General features: G+C 39.7%; 3 protein-coding genes across 4 annotated transcripts; 1 reads left to right on the top strand and 2 right to left on the bottom strand.

The window, feature by feature from the left end:
* Nucleotides 1–259: 259 nt before the first annotated feature.
* Nucleotides 260–11,192, bottom strand: sfxn1 (sideroflexin 1). Its single transcript, XM_055033988.1, has 11 exons — nt 11,086–11,192; nt 7,565–7,734; nt 7,326–7,496; nt 6,362–6,460; nt 6,177–6,252; nt 5,931–6,016; nt 5,428–5,555; nt 5,291–5,340; nt 5,057–5,106; nt 4,025–4,072; nt 260–3,932 (listed from the first exon to the last, which is right to left on the bottom strand). Exons 2-11 carry the CDS (start codon nt 7,726–7,728, stop codon nt 3,836–3,838), a joined length of 969 nt encoding a protein of 322 aa, XP_054889963.1. The 5' UTR covers nt 7,729–7,734; nt 11,086–11,192; the 3' UTR covers nt 260–3,835.
* Nucleotides 11,193–12,608: 1,416 nt separating this feature from the next.
* Nucleotides 12,609–16,389, bottom strand: LOC129362883 (serine/threonine-protein phosphatase 2A catalytic subunit beta isoform-like). Of its 2 annotated transcripts, none has more exons than XM_055034687.1 (8): nt 16,317–16,389; nt 15,995–16,228; nt 15,175–15,384; nt 14,810–14,983; nt 14,622–14,711; nt 13,829–13,990; nt 13,402–13,520; nt 12,609–13,295 (listed from the first exon to the last, which is right to left on the bottom strand). In XM_055034687.1, the coding sequence occupies exons 2-8, from the start codon at nt 16,094–16,096 to the stop codon at nt 13,223–13,225; spliced, it is 930 nt and encodes a 309-aa protein (XP_054890662.1). In that variant the 5' UTR covers nt 16,097–16,228; nt 16,317–16,389; the 3' UTR covers nt 12,609–13,222. The 2 variants fall into 2 exon arrangements, with proteins under 2 accessions (XP_054890662.1, XP_054890661.1); XM_055034686.1 differs by having other exon boundaries at nt 15,995–16,231; nt 16,317–16,379.
* Nucleotides 16,390–16,984: 595 nt separating this feature from the next.
* Nucleotides 16,985–20,765, top strand: atp5po (ATP synthase peripheral stalk subunit OSCP). The gene is made up of 7 exons (XM_055034388.1): nt 16,985–17,069; nt 17,363–17,413; nt 17,515–17,625; nt 18,668–18,797; nt 20,104–20,216; nt 20,321–20,407; nt 20,526–20,765. Exons 1-7 carry the CDS (start codon nt 17,043–17,045, stop codon nt 20,634–20,636), a joined length of 630 nt encoding a protein of 209 aa, XP_054890363.1. The 5' UTR covers nt 16,985–17,042; the 3' UTR covers nt 20,637–20,765.
* The last annotated feature ends 459 nt before the right edge of the window (nt 20,766–21,224 follow it).

The following is a 21,224-nucleotide window of genomic DNA, read 5'->3' as shown; positions in this document are numbered from 1 at the left end:
TTCTGCAATTCAAAAATAACATCTTAACTGGTTTAATGAAAGATGCATCTTTCAGGAAATACATTTGGTTTTCAGAATTTTTCAAAAAAGAAACAGAAATAAACTATGCTTCACCAAGTGTAATGTGGATTTTTTTTTTGTTTTTAAGAATTTCTGAAATAAATCAACTTTTTCAGAATATTCCTGCTTTTTTATTATGCTCCTGTGCCTGTGACCAAAAGGTGGAGCCATCTGCTTAAAATGGACAAAACGACACAAAACAGATTAAATTACCTTTATTTCACCCAGATACTGTTAACATCACATCACCCCATGTTACTGCAGAACAATCACAGTTTTTGTCACATGAAACAGAAAATGACTTTTTACCCTCATGTCCATTTGAATCACTTTGGTTGTGATGCTTATTTTGGCTGAAATTTAAGGGTTAAACTTCCAAAACTTAAAAAAAGAGCCATCTGATGAAATGCAGCTTCAATCCATTTCAAATAAAGAAAGTTGTTGTTTCTTTGTTGTTGTTGTTTTTTTTTTTTTAAACTTTGTCATTCATTAATCAAAGATGAACAAGTTTTAAAGAGGTGCTGCATTTTGTTGCTTGTTTGTGCTTTTTTGAACCAACACAGCTGGGACTACATTCAGTTACCTCGGAGAAAAGAATAACCCTCACTTCATGTCAGCCAAGAACAGCTCCTAAAAACACCCACAGTCTAAAGTGAAGTTACTCACACCACAACCTACGCGAGGAGATCACAGAAAACATTAAAACACCATGAAGGGGAAGGGCTGCACAAGGATTGAATCGACGGTCATTTAGGAATGTAAACGTCTGTGGTAAATGGAGCACAATCTCACTGCATGCCTGGTCCTCAGAAATGTAGTTAAAGGTTTATTTTAAAGATTTGTTTGGGTAAATATTGCATGTAAGTTTCCTGGCGTCAAGTTAATCGTATATTCGTCTCTTATCCCTGATTTTAATAATGCTTAGGAATAGATCGCTGATGACAATAGTATTTTTGGGGGAAAAAAAGGAAAGAGAGGTCAAACACCCGGCAGTGTCCAAACACAGCTGTCGACTGAAAACAGGAGAAAAAAATAAATTACAAGACCAGCGAAAAACTGCTTGATCTGACTGAGGTTTGAAGTCAGATATACTATGAGCTCAAGCAACTGTAGAGTTGGTGTTTTATCTGTTAGTCTGGACAAAAGACAAAACGCTGAGCAGGAGACTGCTGCTGCTGCAGAGTTTTCACATTCCTCAGACTCGGCAGGATAAAATGATAAGTTAAAATGTCCACAAAGTCTTGAAAAGAAATCTCAGATTTCATTAATCCTTCTCTCGTGCATCTTTTCTCCAGTTTTATGCCTGAAAGCAGGAGGTATAAGCTCCCGAATGCATGTGCGAAAAGTCACAAGTTTTCAATGAGCTTCAATGTCTTTGATTGAGATTCTGATAGAGCAGCACTGAGTAGAACATAAACATGAAGTGGAAGGAAAGCGATGCACGGCCTTGAACATTTTTAATGAACAAAAACCCTATTTAGCCCTCTTTATTCCGATACCCCTGAATAAAATCTGAAGGAGTCACTTAATTACAAAATAAAGTCCCAATGTTTACCAACAGCATCAGAAGGAACAAAATCACAGCAGACAAGCCACATTTTGGAGATGCTGAAATAAACTTTAAGTTAGAAAACGTCTCCTAAATCCACCATCTGAAAATGAAAATAATATGGGACAACAACAGATCGAGCAGGGACAGCATCAATCACAGAAGAAATTTAATAGGCCAGTTTTTGGAGGAGCTGCGGATCCATAACTGTCGTCAAGGCAACTGTTGAAAGTTCACGTCACTAATCTGGCCTTTAAGAAAAAAATGATAAGAAGAAAGACATAAGAAGTTCTCTGTTGCTTCTTCAATGACACCAAGTGAGACAAGAAACTAGCACTTCTCTCATAGTTGAAGCATAGTGGTGGCAGCATCATGCAGTAGGTAAAGCCTGCATGATGCTGGATTACCCACTGCATCATGGGCAAGCCAGGGAATCTGCTTGCAGGGAATCTGCTTGCAGGGAATCTGCTGCAAGTTCACAGGTGGACAGAGCCTCAAGTCTAGAAAAAAAGATTGAGATGATGTTTTTCTGAGCGTTAAACATTCAGCCAGAGCGACAAAGAAACGATCTGAATCAAAGCCCATTCATTGCGACACAACGGTCCAGTCAAAGTCCAGACCTGTAGCGAACTGAGAATCTATGGCAAGGCTTGAAAATTGATGCTTAGAAAAGTCTCGACCTAATCTGAGTGAGCATGAGCTTTTCAGACTTTCATTTGCAAACGAATTTTAAAAAGCATGCATCATTTCTTTTCTTCCACTTCTCAATCATGTGCTACTTAGAATGAAACACACCAAAAGTTTGTGAGAAGAAACGTTTATCTAACCATCTCTATGCAATTGTTTCGTTTGACTAAGCATCCCCAGATTTGCAGAAAATTCAACAGAAATTATGCAACCCTCAAGAAATGTTAGGATGTGGCTGAGTAGAACCAAAAGATCATCTTCAGGATTTCCACCTGAGCAGTCAGTGGTTTGTTCGTGTGTGTCTGGCAAGCAGAATAAACAATATATTAAACATGAATTATTAAGACAGCAAATAGCACCATGTTGGCCCGTCATTGGCAGCAACCATCGCTACATCACGATTCTACGGGGCAAATCCCTTGAGAATCAGCTTAAGATAAACGATTAGATGTCGAGAGGCTCGTTTCAACGTATCCACTTTCCTAAAGGAACTCAGGTCAAGAGGCTGCAACTGCAGATAGATTTTTAAAAAAGCATCAGTACCAATTTGGCAAAAACAAAAAAAAAAACCTGCATGGTTTGAACCAGTGACAATGTAAGTGGGTTAAAAACGGTCTGCCAACCTGACATACAGCGATTCCTGGGATCAAACGAGCAACGAGTCACCAAACTAAACACTGCACAGAAGAAATGTTCACTTCAAACAAGTTCACACAGGTCACAACAAACCCGCTGGGAGGAACATTAAAGGGGCAGTACTAAGTAAAGTCGGCATGTTCTAGTGTCATTCCCTTCTCTCTCAACAACATACTTTTGAGTGTTCCCTTGATTCTTTCATGCATGTTTGAGAAATCCTTTAATTTCACAAACAGCGGTACAAAACACTTGCTCTCACAGTGATGTCTTTTCCACAAAGCTCCTCCAGCTGCAGTCTGCAAACCGAGCTTCCGGGGTACAAAGTACCCCTTCTCCACGACTTCCACACTCATCCCTTCAGACTAGCAGCAGCAGCAATTAGAAGACACCTGGTGGAACTGTGCATCTACTAAGCTCAACATAAGACCTACTTCTTCAGTGCAATTTTGGTAAGAAATGTTACGAAAGGCTTAATGGGAAAATGTAATGACTTCCTGAAGGCGGAGCAAGAGCAGGAGCTTCTTAAAGAGACACAGGCATGTTGTTGTCATGTCAAATTTCCTTCAAGTCACGTTGGATATAAACAGCATTTCTATAACAATGTAAGGTGACAGTTGCTTGATTATTCTTTGAAATGGCATAATACTGCCCCTTTAAATCATTTTATCAAGAACCTTTTTGCAAAAAAAAAAGAAAAAAAATCACATTGATAAAAGCAAATATTTGGCCCTGATTTATTTATTCTTTTAACAGAGACTGACTGTGACAGTGAGAGCTAAGATCTGGATGTGAATGTTGTAAATAAGACAAGAAAACCTAACGTTGGCACACTGAATGAGGAGAGTAGTCAGAGTGGCGAGGCCCGAGTCTGCAGCTGACCTATGGCAGTGTTTGGATGTGCGCTCATAGCCCTTTGTTGAAGAAGACCCGCTCCACTCCTGGGTGGCTGGCCCGGATTTTCTCCTGCAGCTCTGGCTCCAAGCGGCTGACGGACATGGAGCTGGATCGGACGGGGAGGGAAGAGTTAACGTGGCTCAGATTGAGTTTCGGCGGCGGCGACGCTTATCGGAGCACAGTTATAAACTCACTCACCTCTTCTGGGGGAACAATGCGCAGCACAAAGGAGTGGCAAACACCAGGCTGAACAGGAAACAACAAGACAATAAATGTGGTTGTGCTATCAGAGTGAGCTGTTACACAAGTGTACCATATAGGGCACAAAAGATTTGCCCTTGCAGTCCTGATAAAAAGAAAGTACACCCTCTTTCAATTTAAAAGATTTACAGAAAGATTTATAGTGATGATTTGGTCCAAAACATTCAACTGATTCTACTAAAAATGAAACGAAAAATAAAAAGCGCTGTCAAAAAGTAAGAAGGCCCTTACTGCTTCCATGGGATTTATGAGGAAAGGTAGTGGCCATCATTCTACGGTGAGAAAGATTACTCTCAAGAGGGAAAACAGGTGAGAGTGTCCCCAGGAGTGGCCATCTTAGCACAGGCTCCTTAGATTCTTGTTTCATAGTTTCAAGATGGCGACACAACTTATGATTGCAAAGCTGCATCTGAATGAACCGCAGGACTTCTGGAACAATGTCCTTTGAACAGAGCTTTTGAGCTCTGTTCCGTATTCCGTGCCCCGTATTTACCATATCAATTTTTTGATATGGTAAATATGTTTGACCATAACAATGCCAAACAAAAATGGAAACCTCTGTTCACGCTAACTGTCAAGCACGGTGGTGTCATGATTCGCGTTTGTTTTGAGGTCTGCTGTCTCACAGCGGATGCTTAGAAGAAAGCTCACTTATGTATTTAGTTATTGATACACAGGTTCTCCAGTTTTGTTGTACGTTTTTGTAATTTTTATGTCTTATACTTAAACCCTGGTGCTTAAAATGGGGCGTGCTGGCCGTAGTTTTGACTTGAACCTCTGAAGAGATGTGCAGATGAATAATTTTTCAAAAGAGGAATCAAAGCATTTTATCTAAACTCCTTCTGGTCTCAGTTTACTGCTTCAATCCTGGGATTATGGTGATCCAATGTCTCTGCTGCAAGAAATTAGGTTGATGTTTGAGAGGACTCTGATGAGAGCTTATCAGGTGGGCCATCTCTGACCACTCACCAGAAGCCCACCAGGCCGACTTGAATGGGTGCACTCATCCATGGAAACCTCTGAAAAGACAAGGCAGAAAAATGACCGAGGCACACAAAGGCAGCGGGGAACTCCCATACAAGAGCGGTCTCCGCTCTTTTCATTCCTCTGCCGGGTCGAGGCTGAAAGGGGGCCAACTTCAACCGACTGTTTAGCTTCACGGGAGCGCCGCCGTTTATCTTGAAGAGTGCAGCTCGTGCTTACCTTCAGGAAAGCCTTCTTTTCCAGGTGATTCATTAAAAATGGAGGGATGGCTGGGAAGAGACCAACGAAGCGTGACTTCACAGAGCGTGCAGCTCAGATTGTTAATATAAAATCTGACCAAACAGAGAGGTTCATACCCATTCCTGGAGACGCCATGAGGATCCTGGAGACCACGACCTGAGAGATAGCCTGCTGAGCAGCTTTTGTCGACTCTCCTAACCTGTTGTCATTTTCGTCTGTTATGGGAATCCCATGTTGAAGTTCTCTGCAGACAAATCAACCAATCAAGCTTCGTTTATGCAGCACCTCTCATTAAATGCTGTGATAGAAAATGACTGTCAAGTTGATTAGCTTCTAGACACTTTGATTTCATGTCTGTCTGGTCAGAAATAAATCTGACCAAACACACACAGTGAGGAGGATGGCATCAGACCAATAGAAACATCTTACTTCAGAAATTAGAGCCTTATGTCTACTGAGACATTGTCATTTTCAAAAGCTACTTTAAAGCTACTTTTCAAAAGCCTCATCAGGACACATGCTTCTTCTTTATTGAATACATCCGAACCAGGAGCTCGGAAGTGATGCTGTTCTACAACAAGGCTAAGTCAGCACATTTCCGTTCACCACCCATCCTTACCTTTGTCTCATCAGTGGGATGTTGATGCAGTTAGCAGCTGCAACAGCAGCAAACGGAACGAACCGTCCGATCAGCGGAGACACGTGCTGCAGGAGAGCAAAAAACAGGAGACAGATTCATCCCACCGCTTCGTCTCTGAGGCTGGACTTGAAGCTTTCCCCATCACACAGCAGCATGTCCATCAAAGAGTCAACACAAGAGCTGCCATTATAAAGGGATGTGTTACGGGGTTAGATAAAGTGGTACCTTTGTTAGTGCGTTTAGTCCTAGAGCGGTGGCGACTGCCCCTGTGGTAGCAGAGACATAAGCTGTGCCAAGCTGACTGCAAACAGAAAAGTCGCATTAAAACCAAAGCGGTCCGCACAGGAGCGTCTAAATTAAAGGGTTAATCCATACGTGGCTGAGTCCGAGCTGCAGCTGCTGCCTCCTACCTGACTGTGATTGGAGCGTCACCGCTCCTGTTGGTGTAGTTCACTATTGCATTGAAGGACTGATTGATCCACTGCCAGAACAGCACAGCAGGAGTTGTCCTGTGAGAAGAAGAACACAAGTTGTCAGCGTTTAACTTCAACATAAAATCAGCACTCACTGATGTTCTTGTTGGAAAGTGTTTTGGGGTGTGTTTTTACCAGTTCAAAAAACGATTTTTTAAATTTTTTTTGCAAATACCTCATTTTCAGTCAGAGTGAATGCAGCAGACTCTCAAATGGATTTTGGTCTAAACTTTGACTGGGCCATTCTTAAACAATTAATACGCTTTGATGTAAGGCATGTTATTGTATTTCTGGCTGTACGTTGAGGGCTGTTACCTTGCATGTGCAAGGGGTCAACCTCCACCCTGGCTAGTGGCAAACTCCAAAAGCTCCTTTATAGCTACTTTTCAAAAGCCTCATCAGGACACATGCTTCTTCTTTATTGAATACATCCAAACCAGGAGCTTCTGTCCTCCTTTCAAGAACTGCTTTCTTCATGCCACTCTTCCATGAAAGCCAGACTTGTAGAGAGCACAGAGGATGTTTCTCTTGGTTATCCTACCTGAGTTGTGGATCCATGCTGCTCTTTCAGTCAGTGGACCACTGGTCTACTGTCTGGATTTCTAATCAATGATCTCCTTAGCGTAGATTTTAAGTGTTGCCATAATCTTCTCATATGTAGAAAGTATTCAGAACAGTCCTTACCTAGGTGTTTTATAACTTCTTTATTTATCTCTGATCTGTCTGCTGTATTCCTCTGTCTTTACGATGCTGTTTGTTCACCAAAGTTTTGTAATGTAGCAAAATGTGGGAAAAAAAAAGATAAAGTGGTATGAATAGCTCTGCAAGGCACTGAATAAGCAACAGATCAGAAAACGTCCCAACAATGTTCACCAAGTCATGAGGTGTGTGCAGGTCTTACTTATAAAACGTCATCATACACCCAGTGATCGTCATGTTCATGGGAACCTGAGCCGACATGCGGCCAATCAGAATCATCTTCTCCTCGGTGTCGGGATGAAAGGCCGAGTCGAAAACATATTTGGCCCTCCACAGTTCATCCTCCGTCAGACCCGGCGAGGCGATGCCTTTTCTGCGAGATCGAGAACATGTGAGCAAATCTTCCCAGAGTCGCTCCTTGTTCCTGCTGAACTGCTCTACCTGTAGTCAGTGATGATTGAATGCGCATGTGAGAGTTGTTCGTTGGTCAGGAGAATGTTCCTCGGGTCTGTGACGGTGAAGAAATGTTTGGCTCGACCAATGAACGTGCTCTGGTCCCACCGGGGCTCCTTGATGTTTATGGAGGTTGATAGCTCGGCTGCCATGTTTATCTACAGAGAGAAATGGGGAAAACGATGAAAGGTGTTAGCGGGTGCCGGGCCTCCCTCCAGCAAAAACGACTTCTATTTGGGGGAAAGAAGTCAGGGAAGTAGTACTAGGGAGATACAATGCTCCTTTCAGTTCAGCATAATGTTGCCATGCCAATGGCCAGACTTGGCACAAGGATTGTTAGGCATCCAGCCATGAGTGCAACAAAAGGGCAAATCTCAAACCGACACTCACCAGCAGTTTGCAGAAAGTCTTAAAGGGATTGGAGGATTTACATCAGCAAATCAGACCCTGCTGAGTGTAGAAAGTGTGCTTCTAGTCACGTAACTTTGCATTTTATGAAAGAAAAAGTTCTTTCACAATATGACAGCAAATAAGACTGCAAAGTCAAACAGAGAAGAGAGAATTGTTAGAGATGTGCAAGGCAGGAGGCTCATTATTCCGAGTAAAGGTTGTTATAATCACTAGCGTGATGATTGGGGCCAAAGCGACGACGAGAAACTTTCAAACTCTTCGTAAGCAAAGATACTGAGTAATTCTGATGATGCTGCTGCTTTGCAACACAGCTAGTTGCTACAGGAAGTGAGAAAAGTGTCGGTTTGAAACACCATAGAAGTTTGATTGAGGTGTGCTCTAGATTTGGCAACCAACTAGGCAGAAAGAGTCGCAGGAAAACAAAATGCATCTTTGCTGCTTCCAAGGAACTTAAAGCCAAAATAAGCAGGCAGACATTGACCCATCTGAGTAATATGGATCTATAAAAGCGGGAGGTCGGGAGAACAAAGTGTCACAATGACCAAGTCAAAGCCCAGTCTTGACTGGTGGGACCTTAAGGGAGTTTTGGATAAAACAACATGACGATCTCATTAAATGGACATGATGTTGTAAAGTGACTTAAAGTTCCTACTGCTAAAGATGGTGGTAGTACGAGTCATGAATGACAGGGTGCATTCAGGCATTTCACCACTAGCGTTAGTGCAGTGTCAGCAGTTTTTAGTTTTATATTTGTTGTTAGGTTTCGTGGTGACACACACTGCCAGTGTTAAAATAGCAAAGTTCTAATGATTTGGTATATTTCCCTGCCATTTCTGGGCATTAGTGTGTTTTTTTATTCTTTTCTTTTTTGCTGGTGCATGCTGGTCATGCACCAGCATGAAACCCCGGTGAGATGTTGCATCATTTGGACAAAAGAGGGGAAGAAGCCAGCATCGTGACAGCCAGCTGCAAGAACTTAAGCATTTAACTGCTTCATGAAGTTGCTCCTGTGTGCCATGCTGTGTTGTACAGAAGGAATGCCGACTCTTCATATTGAATTAAAGGTTCAGGACATTAAATAACTGTTCTGGACAGCCGGTTGCAGGACACTTCACTTAAATGTAGAACAAACATTGACTGATATGTTGATGGCATTAATCTGATGCTGAGAGTGACATATTAATGTGACATGAGAGCACTGAACTTTGTTCACCGTTGGTCTTTTAATCTGCAGACCCTGAGCTGCTTCTGCCCTCCCTCTCAGCCAATCACAGGGAGCCTTCGTGGCTACACATTAACCTGAAGTTCACAGCGACTCGAGACGCATTAATCACATAATGAACACAAGCAGCATCACAGGGGATACACAGCATGACAAGTGGCTTTCTGCTGTTTATATGCTGCAGCTTTCTGTCAGTGGTCGCAAGGTGAACAAGTTGGATACACTCATTGCCCAACGATGCTGAAGTTGGCGTCTGATTAGAAGTGTTGGCTTCTACTCGTCGTTAAAGGGCTATTCCGCTACATATAACCTGTCCAGACTGCATTAAACTCATGATAGTTAGAAATATTACATATTGGTGACTTTATTGTGTGTTTATGATGTTTTTATGTTTTTCTGATCTAAAGCACTTTGAACTACACTGTTGCTGAAGTGATATATAAATAACAATTGATTGATCGATTGATTGATTGATCGATTGGTTGATTGATCGATCGATCGATTGATTGATTGATTGAACTTGAATTGCATGGGTCTATAAAACCTACTTTATATTTGATGAAAATCTGTTATTGTTTTTGCAAGTTGCTGTTTTTTTTAATCATTATTATCAAGAATTGTTATATGGAATCTGTTATGTGTGAAACAACTTTTTGTCATTTCCCAATTTGAGTTGGAGTTCTTTTCAAACTTTGCAAAGTGGTCTCAGGACCAAAATGTTACCTCGCAATTTTCTAGAGGGCGATTATGCTAATAACTTTGTCTGGATTTGACCTGGTAAGATTCTGTCAAACTGGACCAATCGTGACATGATCCTGAGATGAATAAGTCATAACTCAAATTGAAGAGTTTTACAAACACAAGCTACATGCTCCTGAATCTGCAATCACTACAAAAGTAATTCTGTGAAATGTCTGATCGAATGTAGTACTTTTAAAACAGCATACCTCAAAATGTGATTAAGAAACAAGAAAGCAAAACAACACTTCCTTGATTCATTACAATTTGAATAAAGGTTGCACAAACTGTACTTTATAGAATTTGTCATTAGTGTAGAAGGTGGTGTACCTTTCAAGCTAGACTTTAAATAAGATAAACTTTTATAGGCACAAAAAAGCCATAACTTTTCTCTTTTGGAGTTTTCATTAATCGAATAACGATTTCCAAAATCAGAAACTATTTTACAAACTCTGCATAGTTTTGATCTCTGTATTTTGTAACTTGTATGACAGAAGATTAACTCCATAAAATCCCGTGAAGACCAAAAAAAAAAAAAAAATCATGAAACTGCTCCTTCTTGAGTATTCACAAATCGAATAACGATTCCAAAAGAATAACAAATGTTTTATAGAATATTTAAAGAGTGCAAAATATTCTATAAAACATTTGTTATTCTTTTGGAATCGTTATTCGATTTGTGAATCCAAATAAATTCAGGTTAAAGTTGACCATTCTGAATAATTCAGATTTAAAACTAGGACCGGACAGGTTAAATTAGCAGAATTGCCCTTTAGTCAAAGTGCCGTATCCGACAGCTGCGAATCGGATGCCTACTTCAGCGTCTTAACCAACCAGACATGGACCAGTCAGATCTGGACTGCAGCTGGAGCTGAGAGAACATCTGGAAGAACAACAAGCACAAAGCCTCTTCTAGTCCACCAGACCCAGAGCGTCCACGTTCCAAGCAAAAAAAAAACAATAAGGAACCACATCTGTCAGAAGCCAGCCATCATCCAGCTGTGAGACGCTCCAGATTCAACTAGTAACCAGCAGGCATGAATGAGGAGCCACGACGTCTGATTTGAGTCCCCTCCGGTCGGAGGAAGCGGGGATCCTCTCTGCGGATCCAAATCAGAGAAATGCACAGGTTACTTACTGCACTGTGGGCTCCGGGAGTCTTTGCGTATCTGTGCGTGTGTGTGTTTGTGTGAGGGAAAGAGAGGGTGGCCCTAACTGGCTGCAGCCAGCTAATTTTACACGCAGCAGCGTCAGTACAGCAGAGAACACGGAAACACTCCACGGGAAAATAAACGTGGAAAACACGCTTTTATATGCTTTCAAAAATAAATAAATAAAACAGGCGTTGAACCTTCCTTTCTTTTAAATGAAATGCGATATTTAGAGAAAACATTATGCGACCGAGAATGCCTCGGATCACTTCGTTTTTGACACCGAGGCTTTTACTTTGTAGACATCAACTTCCGCTAAATCTGTAGCTTCGCTGCGAAATTTATTTTCAAGGCAGCGAATCATTAATGCGTTAAAACTTTACGAAATCCACACACCTGTGCGATTTTATTTTATGGCAGCAATACGCGAACACCAATGCTGAGGTGACAAATCCTAGAATAAAAGCCATTTTAGCTCATAACATAAATAACAGTTGAATTAAAATATATAATGGAAACAGTAAAAGTAATGGCAATAAAAATATCCATGTGGTTTTGTGCAAAGTACAAGAGACAGACAAGATATGTTGTAAAAATCAATTAAATCAACTAGTTTGACTCACTCTGGCCATCACCGCGACGGTGATCAGCGAAATACAATAGGAGCTCTGTCTCCATCTAGTGGTGACTTTGAGATGGTGACTCTAATTTCGACCGAGATTTATCTGGGCCTACGTCAAGAACAACGAGTACAAACAGCAGGTCCACTAACAAATGTAAATATTTTCCTCATTTCGCATATGTCTGATTGCAAATAAACAGTTGTAAAATTTGTTTTGGGATATTTTTGATGTATCATCTTTTATGTAAACGTAAATTAGGAAAAGAATGTCTCAGTTGAATACATTCAACTGGACAGGAGAAAGAACCCAACATCGCAATTTTCCTCTGGCTAAAAAATATTGTTACAAAAATAAGAGCTTGGGAAGAGGAGGATAGTGATGTCTGGATGTTTTTTATAGTTATTACCCTCAAGAAAAATCTACAAACTCTACAATTCTGAAATATTTAGGTATACTTATCAGTCCACACCAACTATACTTGTAGATCAGAGTACCAGAATTAAAATGTTTCCTTAACAAGCATAAAACATCAACATTACACAAAGCTGTACAGGTTCCAATTGCAAGTGGGAAAGCCAGTGAAATTTGCGCCAAGTTGTAGTAAGAAGTTAGGAATATAAAACAATGATTCGTTTATCTCCTTTTCATGTGTTCAAACATCAAAAGAACATGTTCATATTTGGGTGTCGTAAAGTTATATGTCTGTTTTGTCAAGTGGAAAAACATTTTTTGGAAGTCTTCAGAAATCATTACATGTGCAACTTTTATTACATTTTTTACTGTATGTCCAGCAGCTATACTTGATACTGAGACCTCTGTTGTTGAATTTTCCAACTCTGAACTTGAAAAATCTGATCTCCAAGCAGAAAGCGAATGCACCGTCACTGTTGAGGGAGAGAGGGGTTTGCCAAACTCTTTATTTTAGATAGCTTTGGCTGAAAAACATTAAGTTGCACTACACAAGTAAGATTGTTTGCAGCAGTAATGCAGGTTTAAATAAATACATTGTGATAACAGAAGCAAAGCTACTTGAAACAGTATAAAAAGAACATTCTTCCAATGCAATGCAGCAAAAAGAAAAAAAAAAAAAGAAGAAAGAAAGCAAATACAAAAGTGTAAATAGGTCATACACAATTCTGGCTTTTAGCCTTATTATTCTACTTCCAGAATACGCTGTTGTACTTTGGCAACAAAATAATACCCATAATGCTCTCACTGCTTTCTTGTATATGAGGTCATGCCAAATACAGGATGCAGTTTAAAGACCTTATTTGGTCAAACAGTCTAACTCGTCATCAGTAATATTTTTTATTTCCGGATATACCAGCAGGTAGTGTAACAGTACAGTAAAGAGTAGCAATCATTCCAAGCACTTAATTCATGCACAGACAGGTAAAAATCAAGAAGAAGTTGTGTGTGAAAGTCAATATCATGGCACAAGGCCTGTGTACCCCCACAGTCTCCTTTTCTTCCGCCTCTGTGCAGCCTCCCCTCGTGTTGCTTACAGGAAGTAGTCTGGTGTGCGCCTCGTCACATGGGGCTCTCCTCTGCGAGGCGCAGGGTCAAACTGGAGGCTAAAGGATGCATCAGACCTAATCATTATTTATTCATGTATTTTGCATTTGCAAAACAGCAGAGTTCCACTAGAATATTTGGATTTAGAAGAGAAACTGCACTTACAAGGAGTATTTCAGGGTATCATCGAGCTCCATGATTGCTGCCTGGTTTCCACAACGATAACAGTAATTTGGTGCACTGAAAATTGTCACTACGTTGCGGTCGTGGCACCAATTAAAACCCTGGATCAAGAGATAAGCTCAGTGTTACTAACTGCTGGGGCCATAAATGGTGTTTAAGATGCAATCCTGTTTCCATGGCTGTTTAGACATGGGCATGGTTATCTGTAAGAATCTGGAACATGACTAGGAGCTAAGAACTATTCAAACATATTTATGTTTCCCAATAAACTGAATGCAAAGGCCTGCTTAACCAGTTGGGGTTGAATCTCAGATCAATGCGCGTGTTGTTTGAAGAGAATCTCATGGTCTTTATGTCTAAATTTAGGACATGTTTCTTATTGTTCAGTGAGCAGTGAAAGTCACAGTACCTCCATCACCAGCTGGTGGGCTCTTGAAACTAAAGTTAAGCCGTTTGCATGGTTGAAAGTCTCAGATATATCCTGGCCAAATGTGTAGCCGGCACCACGAGGTGAGATTCCCCAGCCACCGCGGTCATCTGGGTCAGACCATAACAGGTCACACATAGGACCCTAAGACATGGAGCAAAGTGTCGATGTTGGTGGAACATCCCTGACTTTATACATCACTCTCTACTCTTTAATAATAGTTTTGAACCTACAGAAACATTACTCCTCTCTACATACTCTGCCCAGCCTCTTTTTGGATGTTTCACGACTTGAATACATTTGATTCAAATTAATTGTTCTTTTATGAAATCTTTGTAGACGTTGATGACATGCTAACAATGTAATTCATCCATTTCAATTTGAAAAACAAGGACTATTAACAACTGGAAGTGGATTTTAGAGCTTCAGATGGACCAGAATGCTGGGTTCTCTCTTTTGCTTTTTCTCCTTCAACTCCTCAGGATTTCTTTGGGATTTAAGTCTGAGGACTGAAATAGCCAAGGAAGACTGATTAGTGGTTGGCAAGGTTTTCCTCTGAGATAACTCAGAGGTAATATGTGTCCAATGCGTACTCCAAAACGAAGTCTAGGATAATTCTGGATCAGCAGAGACGGCCATATCAACATGGCCAAGTGCCAATGCTACATGCACATCTGAATTTGTTTATTTCCTGCCATGTGTCTTTGCAAATACGGCTGATATAGAAAATATGTAATGCCAGCCATTGGTTTAAATTGCTATGGGGTGAGTGTACCTCATGAGGAACCTCCTGTAACCGATCCAGTGCTCTGATGTGCTCCAGAGTGTCTATAGAAGGGGACAATCCTCCATGAAGGCAGAAAATCTTAAAGAGAGGAACGTAAAAATACATGAGTCTTTATTTTTGGTTTTTACTTAACTCTAAGTACTCTCCTCTACAGTACTCCATGTTCACAGCCTTACCTGGTTATCTACTAGTGCAGTGAGGGGCAGATAGTCAAAAAGGTCTGTGAAGTACTTCCAAACATTAGCGTTTCCATACTTCCTCAGGCACTCATCATAGAAACCATACACTTGCGTGATCTGTCTACTCTCATGGTTCCCTCTGAGAATTGTGATTCTTTCAGGAAATCGCACCTTTTCAAACAGAAAACAATGCACTTTCAAAGGGTTCATAGACATTTTTTTTATGACAAGATTAAGTTGCAGACTCATCTTCCCAGCGTTCAGAAACAGTTTCTCCAATAACATTAAGAAAATTGAAGAAGAAAAAAAACAATTTTTATAGCAATTAGGCTTTAAATATGCATTAATGTTAGAAGTTTAACCTTTAAAGAAACCAGCAGTGTTACTGTCTCCACAGAGTAGTAGCCTCTGTCAACATAGTCCCCCATGAAGAGGTAGTTGGTGTCTGGAGACTTCCCTCCGATCTTGAACAGCTCCATGAGGTCATGAAACTGCCCGTGGACATCTCCACAGACAGTCACCGGACATCTCACCTCCTGTACATTGGACTCCCTTGTAAGAATTTCTTTGGCCTGGAACAAAGAGCCGAGAGAAACCCAAGATCGTACTGGTACCTCCACAGAAACCAGTGATCCACTTCACATGCGGAAAGCAAGTAGTGACAAAGAGCAAAAGACATGTAACCGTACTTGAAACATAAGATAAAAGAGAAAGAGAAAATTGGCAGTTTATGCACAGCAGTACCATCTCCCCGCTCATGTATATAAAAGCAATAGAAAACTTGTTCAAGGTGCAACTGATTTCTTATTTTTATTTCTCATCATTTGTTTTCGTCCTCATGCTTCCCCATCTAATGCTGACCTGGGCAATTGTCACGTCAAAAATCCACTGATGGTGGAATCATAGGCGCTATGAACAAGACATGGAGAAACCAATAGCTGTGCTCATCTTCCAGATCGTGCAGCAGGTCATTCCTGAGACTGCCAGAGGCGTTTAGTGAAGGTACCAGCATGCAAAACAAACTGAAGGCACTTCTCCACGTTCGAGTGGCATCGCTCGAACATGGAGGCTGCAGTCAAGTGGTTTTTGTTGTTGCGGAAAAATAAGCCAGATATTGAAGAGACGTGCCAGCTAGCTGCCCGCTAGCCGTCAAGTCAGCCTATAAACATTGGCGCTATTTACCTTCTCGCACAGGAGCTTAACCTGGTTCTCTGTTAGCTGCTTGCACTCGTTCAGCTGTTCGATCCAGCCATCCACCTCCTTGGTGAACGATTTGTCGTCCATGCTTGTCAGCCTGCAAGCCGGCCAGCCTTAAGGAGACCCGGTGGGTGTGTTGTGACCGCTCTGCGTCTCCCAGCAGGTGGTGGAGGAGACGGAGGAGAATCGGGATGGGAGTGGTTCCCCCGGTCCCTGCAGCTGCTTAATACAGATGTTAATACAGACTAATAGTGCTGTTCGTTGTTATCCGAAAAAAATAAAAAATAATAACAACCAAGAAGCTCACCTTTGCTTGCCTTGATCTGAAAGCGACACTGCAGATCGACGCGTGTTGTTTTTTTTAATGATGTCACCGCGCCCAGCGTGGATCGAATCAGCGTCTTAGTTTAATAATAATAATAATAATAATAATAATAATAATAATAATAATAATAATAATAATAATAATAATAATAATAATAATAATAATAATGTTTGGGGAGTGGCATTTCCAGTCTGTCAAAAACTATTTCCCATTGAAATAGTTCAATGGGAAACTATTTTCCGAATGGCAAAATATAGTAAATATACTATAATATATACTGAAGCGATTCAGTATATATATTTTTTTTTTGTAAAACTATTGCTTATAAATCAAAAAGAAGAATGAAAATGAAATTTAAATTTACAACGGATACAATTTCTGGTCTTGACCTCAATAAAATAATAAAGACTTAATTAGACCTTTCGTCACACTACGAAAAGTCTAATGAAGTTATTTTTGAAAAAATACAAACTTAATATAGATTATTTAGTTTATTAATATGAAGTTGAATTATTAAGTTGATTTCACTATTAGTTTTTCTTCCTGTTTATTGCTTGTCCACATTCCGGTTCAGTTGGTGGCGGTAATGCATCATTGACAGTTTCTCTGCCAGCCGCCATAAAACAAAACAAGAAGAAGAAGAAGACAGCTCCTTCTCAGCTACACATGCGCAGTCGCTCGTTCGACTCTGGACAGCAGTAGGAGAAAATGGCAGCACACATACTAGGACAGCAGGTAAGACATTGACACTTTTTTCGTCATCTGCAGGATTTTATCTCAGTCCCAAGCGATATTAACCGAGCTTAACTGTATGACATGTACATTATATATGTTTTGGTTGTTAGAAGGGGTCGCTAAATACTCACTAAATGTTTAGGAGTTTGTGCACTTGAATGACTGCTAATGTGTTAGCTTTGCAGCTAACTGTCTGTAACGTATACGGTGTAAAAAGCTTCAAAATAAGATTCAGCTTGCTTTGTGGTCATTTCATTTTGTTGACGGCTCAGTGATTATTCTTTCCCCACCAGGCTCGCCGGTTCAGCACGTCTGTTATCAGACCTACAGCTAAACTGGTTAAGGTAAGGAGTTGGCGTCGATCGATCCTTGACAAAACTGCCATCATTGTTGTCATCGACGGTCAGCTGCACATTGGATTATCTTATTGTATCGTTATTTCTAGCCTCCCATCCAAGTCTATGGAGTGGAGGGCCGTTATGCCACAGCTCTGTTCTCTGCTGCCAGTAAGCAGAACCAACTGGACCAAGTGGAGCAGGAGCTGGGGAAAGTTTCTGTAAGTTGTGCAGTGCTCATTTCATTCTTTGCTAGAATTAGTTCTAAGCTCAGTTCAAATAGATAAATTATATTTAAACCATATTACTAGTTCACTGCCTAAAATATTCTGATTTAAATTCTGGAATTTAACCTATATTTTTTATTGCCCATAAACAACAAAAACTAGAAGGTGTGCATTTCTTGCGAAAGTGCAAGTGTGAATGCTTTTGTGAAAAATGCCAACACGTTTGAAGTCAACTGCTGAAGACTTGCAGAAATGCAAGAAATAGGCAGAAGCACCAGAACAAGTTATACTCCTGCAAAATGCCTAAATGGGATTATTATAACAGAAAAACTGTTGAAGAGGAGTAACAGCTTTTGAACAATGCAAAAATTCCACCCAAACAGTATTAGAAGCTATATATTCTATGCAATGTAAAAACAAAACAAACAAAAAAAAAAAAAACATCAGGTGAAACCTAAAATTGGAAAAGGACAGAAAAAATTTCACTATTTCTTCTGATGAAGACTGTGGGTGAGTGAAATCTATACCTTTTATGGTTCTATAGATAACAATATAAATAAAAAGGATAAAGACAAACAGGAAAACAAGAGTGTGAATGCCTGTAGCATTCACACTAATTACATCAAAATGAGACAAGTTCTCCCCATGTTCCTGCTTTATAAAGATGTTAAGAATCCTTATAAAGCAGGATTCTTAAAATCACAGCTCTCATAAATGATGTATTTGCTGGTGAGTGCATCTTAATTTATTCATGCCCAAAACCAGAGAGTTTTGTAGTTTTTTTTTTTCTTCTGTTTTTCTGTATGTAAGCAGCAGTAGGTAAAGGTAGCATTACTTCTTAACAATTTCTTTTAAAAATCTGATCAAGTTTTTCTTTTCTTTAAATAGGACCAAAATTACAAAACTTTTGCATAATATCAGTGATTTAGTGTGAAATCACAAAATATAGTACTGCCTGTTTATAATTATTAACTATCTAATATACCGTAACTTAATTTAATTCAACATTATTCTTCTTTCTGCCTGGTTTCCTTAGAACCTGATCAAGGACCCTAAGATGTCTGGTATTGTAATGAATCCTCATGTCAAGCGCAGCATCAAGCAGAAGGCTTTCCACGATGCCCTTGCAAAGGCCAATGTTTCCCCAATCACTGTCAACCTCATCAGTGAGTGCAGAACTCTTGTTTCAATTTCAACCACCATGTTGTCACTGTATTAGTTTAAGTTTTCTCATTAGACCACAGTGATCATTAAAACGTTTAACTGAGCTGCAAGAGAATAAATTTGACAATTGAGAAGAATGTTAGATGTGCAAATGCAAACTTGAGGTTCAGATGATGGCTGCTACTTAACACTGTTTTTTTTTTTAATATAAAAAAAAAGTTCTGTAATTTTTTTTTATATAAAAAAAAGTTCTGTAATTTTATATACATAAATACACACTTGCGCTCGGCAACTTGGAGAAGCACAGTTGCACCCTACCTTAAAAAGTTTAACAAATTTAAATTGAAAAAAATTTGTGCAAACAAAAAAATTGTCATTTATAATTACAGTTTATGTATGTCATCAATGACTTTTAAGAGTCTGTGCAATTTTTTTATCCAACACTTTAATTAGACTAAACAGTAATATGAAAAACCCATGTGCACCTTTAGTAAATGGTATACCAGAAAGGGGTCTTCAAATCCAGGCCTCGACAGCTGGGGTCCTGGTCAGGTCATTAGCAGGACTGTAGGGAACTTGACTGCAAACTGAGGAAATTCAGGTGTGTTGGACCATGGATGCATCTAAAAGTTGCAGAACACCGTCCTATAGGACATTCATTTGAAGACCCTGTGTCTCCTCTGTTGGAGATCAAAAGAGAGGAAAATGTGAAGAACCTACTCTTCAGCATGCAGACTAAATAGATCTCTGCATGCCCATAAAGATTTAGTTTACCAGTATATGCAGTGTCATAGTTAACAGTTAAAAATATATTTATATTGTTTTTTTTATCTTTTGTCTTGAATTGTTGACCTTACAGTTTTTACTTGATGAGAGAAGATGAAAACATTTAACCTCGGACGTCATAACTGATTCAAAATGCTCTTGAAAATCATTTAAGATACATTTGAATCCTCCTCTGTTGTCAATCAGAGGATGAATGTGTTCATTTCGAACCATATAGTGACACCAGTTATTTCTGTGGGTACTTTTTATTGCCTTGCCTGTATTTTTTGTCTTGTGTGTTGAAACATGTTAATGGAATACATGATGGATTTCTTTTGTTAGTCTCCGCATCATATTTTCCGTTGCCTTATCACTCAACCTTTTCTGTTATTAACATAAGAGAACTATAACTGGCTCTTGAACTAAAATACAGAGATGGTTATAAAACATAATAAGCTTAAACTACATGTAATATTGTATGGATTCTATGCATTTTGTTTCTGAGTAAACTTTGAACTTGCATGTTTTGTTTATTTCTTGTAGATGTCCTGGCTGATAATGGTCGTCTCACTCTAACTGGTGACGTTATCGCTGCATTTGGGAAAATGATGAGTGCACACCGTGGAGAGGTCATCTGCTCCGTCACCACTGCTCAGGTAGGAAATGTGTTGTTTCTACAGAGACTTTATTAATCACTGGTACTGTTAGTGTTGTACATGTGGTCTTTGATTAATGATACCATAACTCATTTTTGTTTCAGCCTTTGGATAAATCTAGTCTTGCTGAACTGAAAGTGGCCCTAAATGGCTTTATTCAGAAGGGGGAAACTATCAAGCTGGAAACAAAGGTACAGATTTTCTTATTAAATTTACATTGAAGCAATTAGCCGGGGTGGAAAAAAACATATCGGGCTGCATCAATATTTTTCAGTTGTCTGTAATTTTTAACTCATTTTCTCTTTGCAGTCAGATCCTTCGATCCTGGGTGGCATGATTGTCAGCATTGGAGACAAATATGTGGACATGTCAACTAAGACAAAGATCCAAAAACTGACCCAGGTCATCAGGGAGGCTTAAGTCCTGTGGACTTAATTTTGCAAACCCAGACATAAATATTGCTATTTGTCCTAGCACTGTGGTTACTCCTTAAATCCAGTGTCTGTGCTTAAATTCTTATAGATGTTAATAAAAACTACAAAAAACTGACTTTTGTCTTTGCCTTACTTGGATGGACAGTACCTTGCGAAAGTATTCACCTCGCCTCAGACTTGAAATTTGTTAGAACCATAAACATTAATGTATTTTGATTTTATGTGACAGAAAAATACAGAACAATGCTTGATTATGAGAGTTTTCTAATGGAAATCTGAAAATTGTCTGGCATATTTAATCAATGTCTCTTCAGTCTGAAACAAAAATGTAATACATCAGTAGATACATCCATGTGTAATAAAAATCTACATGTGAATCCAACTTTTCTGTGAACAGGTCAGGGTTAAAGTGACGTTTAACTCACAGTTGAGGAATAAAACAATTTCTCCAAGGTTTTAATATGGCACTGTTCAACCCAAAGACGGTATCATGTCTAAACTGTCGTCAGAGAGGCAAACTAGGGGCTTATGTAACTATGGAGGAGCACTTTTTAGTGAGAGTATGAACACAAAC

The sequence above is a fragment of the Poeciliopsis prolifica genome, unplaced genomic scaffold (genome assembly GCF_027474105.1).
Source record: "Poeciliopsis prolifica strain line A6 unplaced genomic scaffold, Auburn_PproV2 SCAFFOLD009, whole genome shotgun sequence".
Lineage (NCBI taxonomy): Eukaryota > Metazoa > Chordata > Actinopteri > Cyprinodontiformes > Poeciliidae > Poeciliopsis > Poeciliopsis prolifica.
The sequence above is the reverse complement of the archived record's forward strand: the minus strand, read 5'-3'. Positions and strand labels throughout refer to the sequence as shown.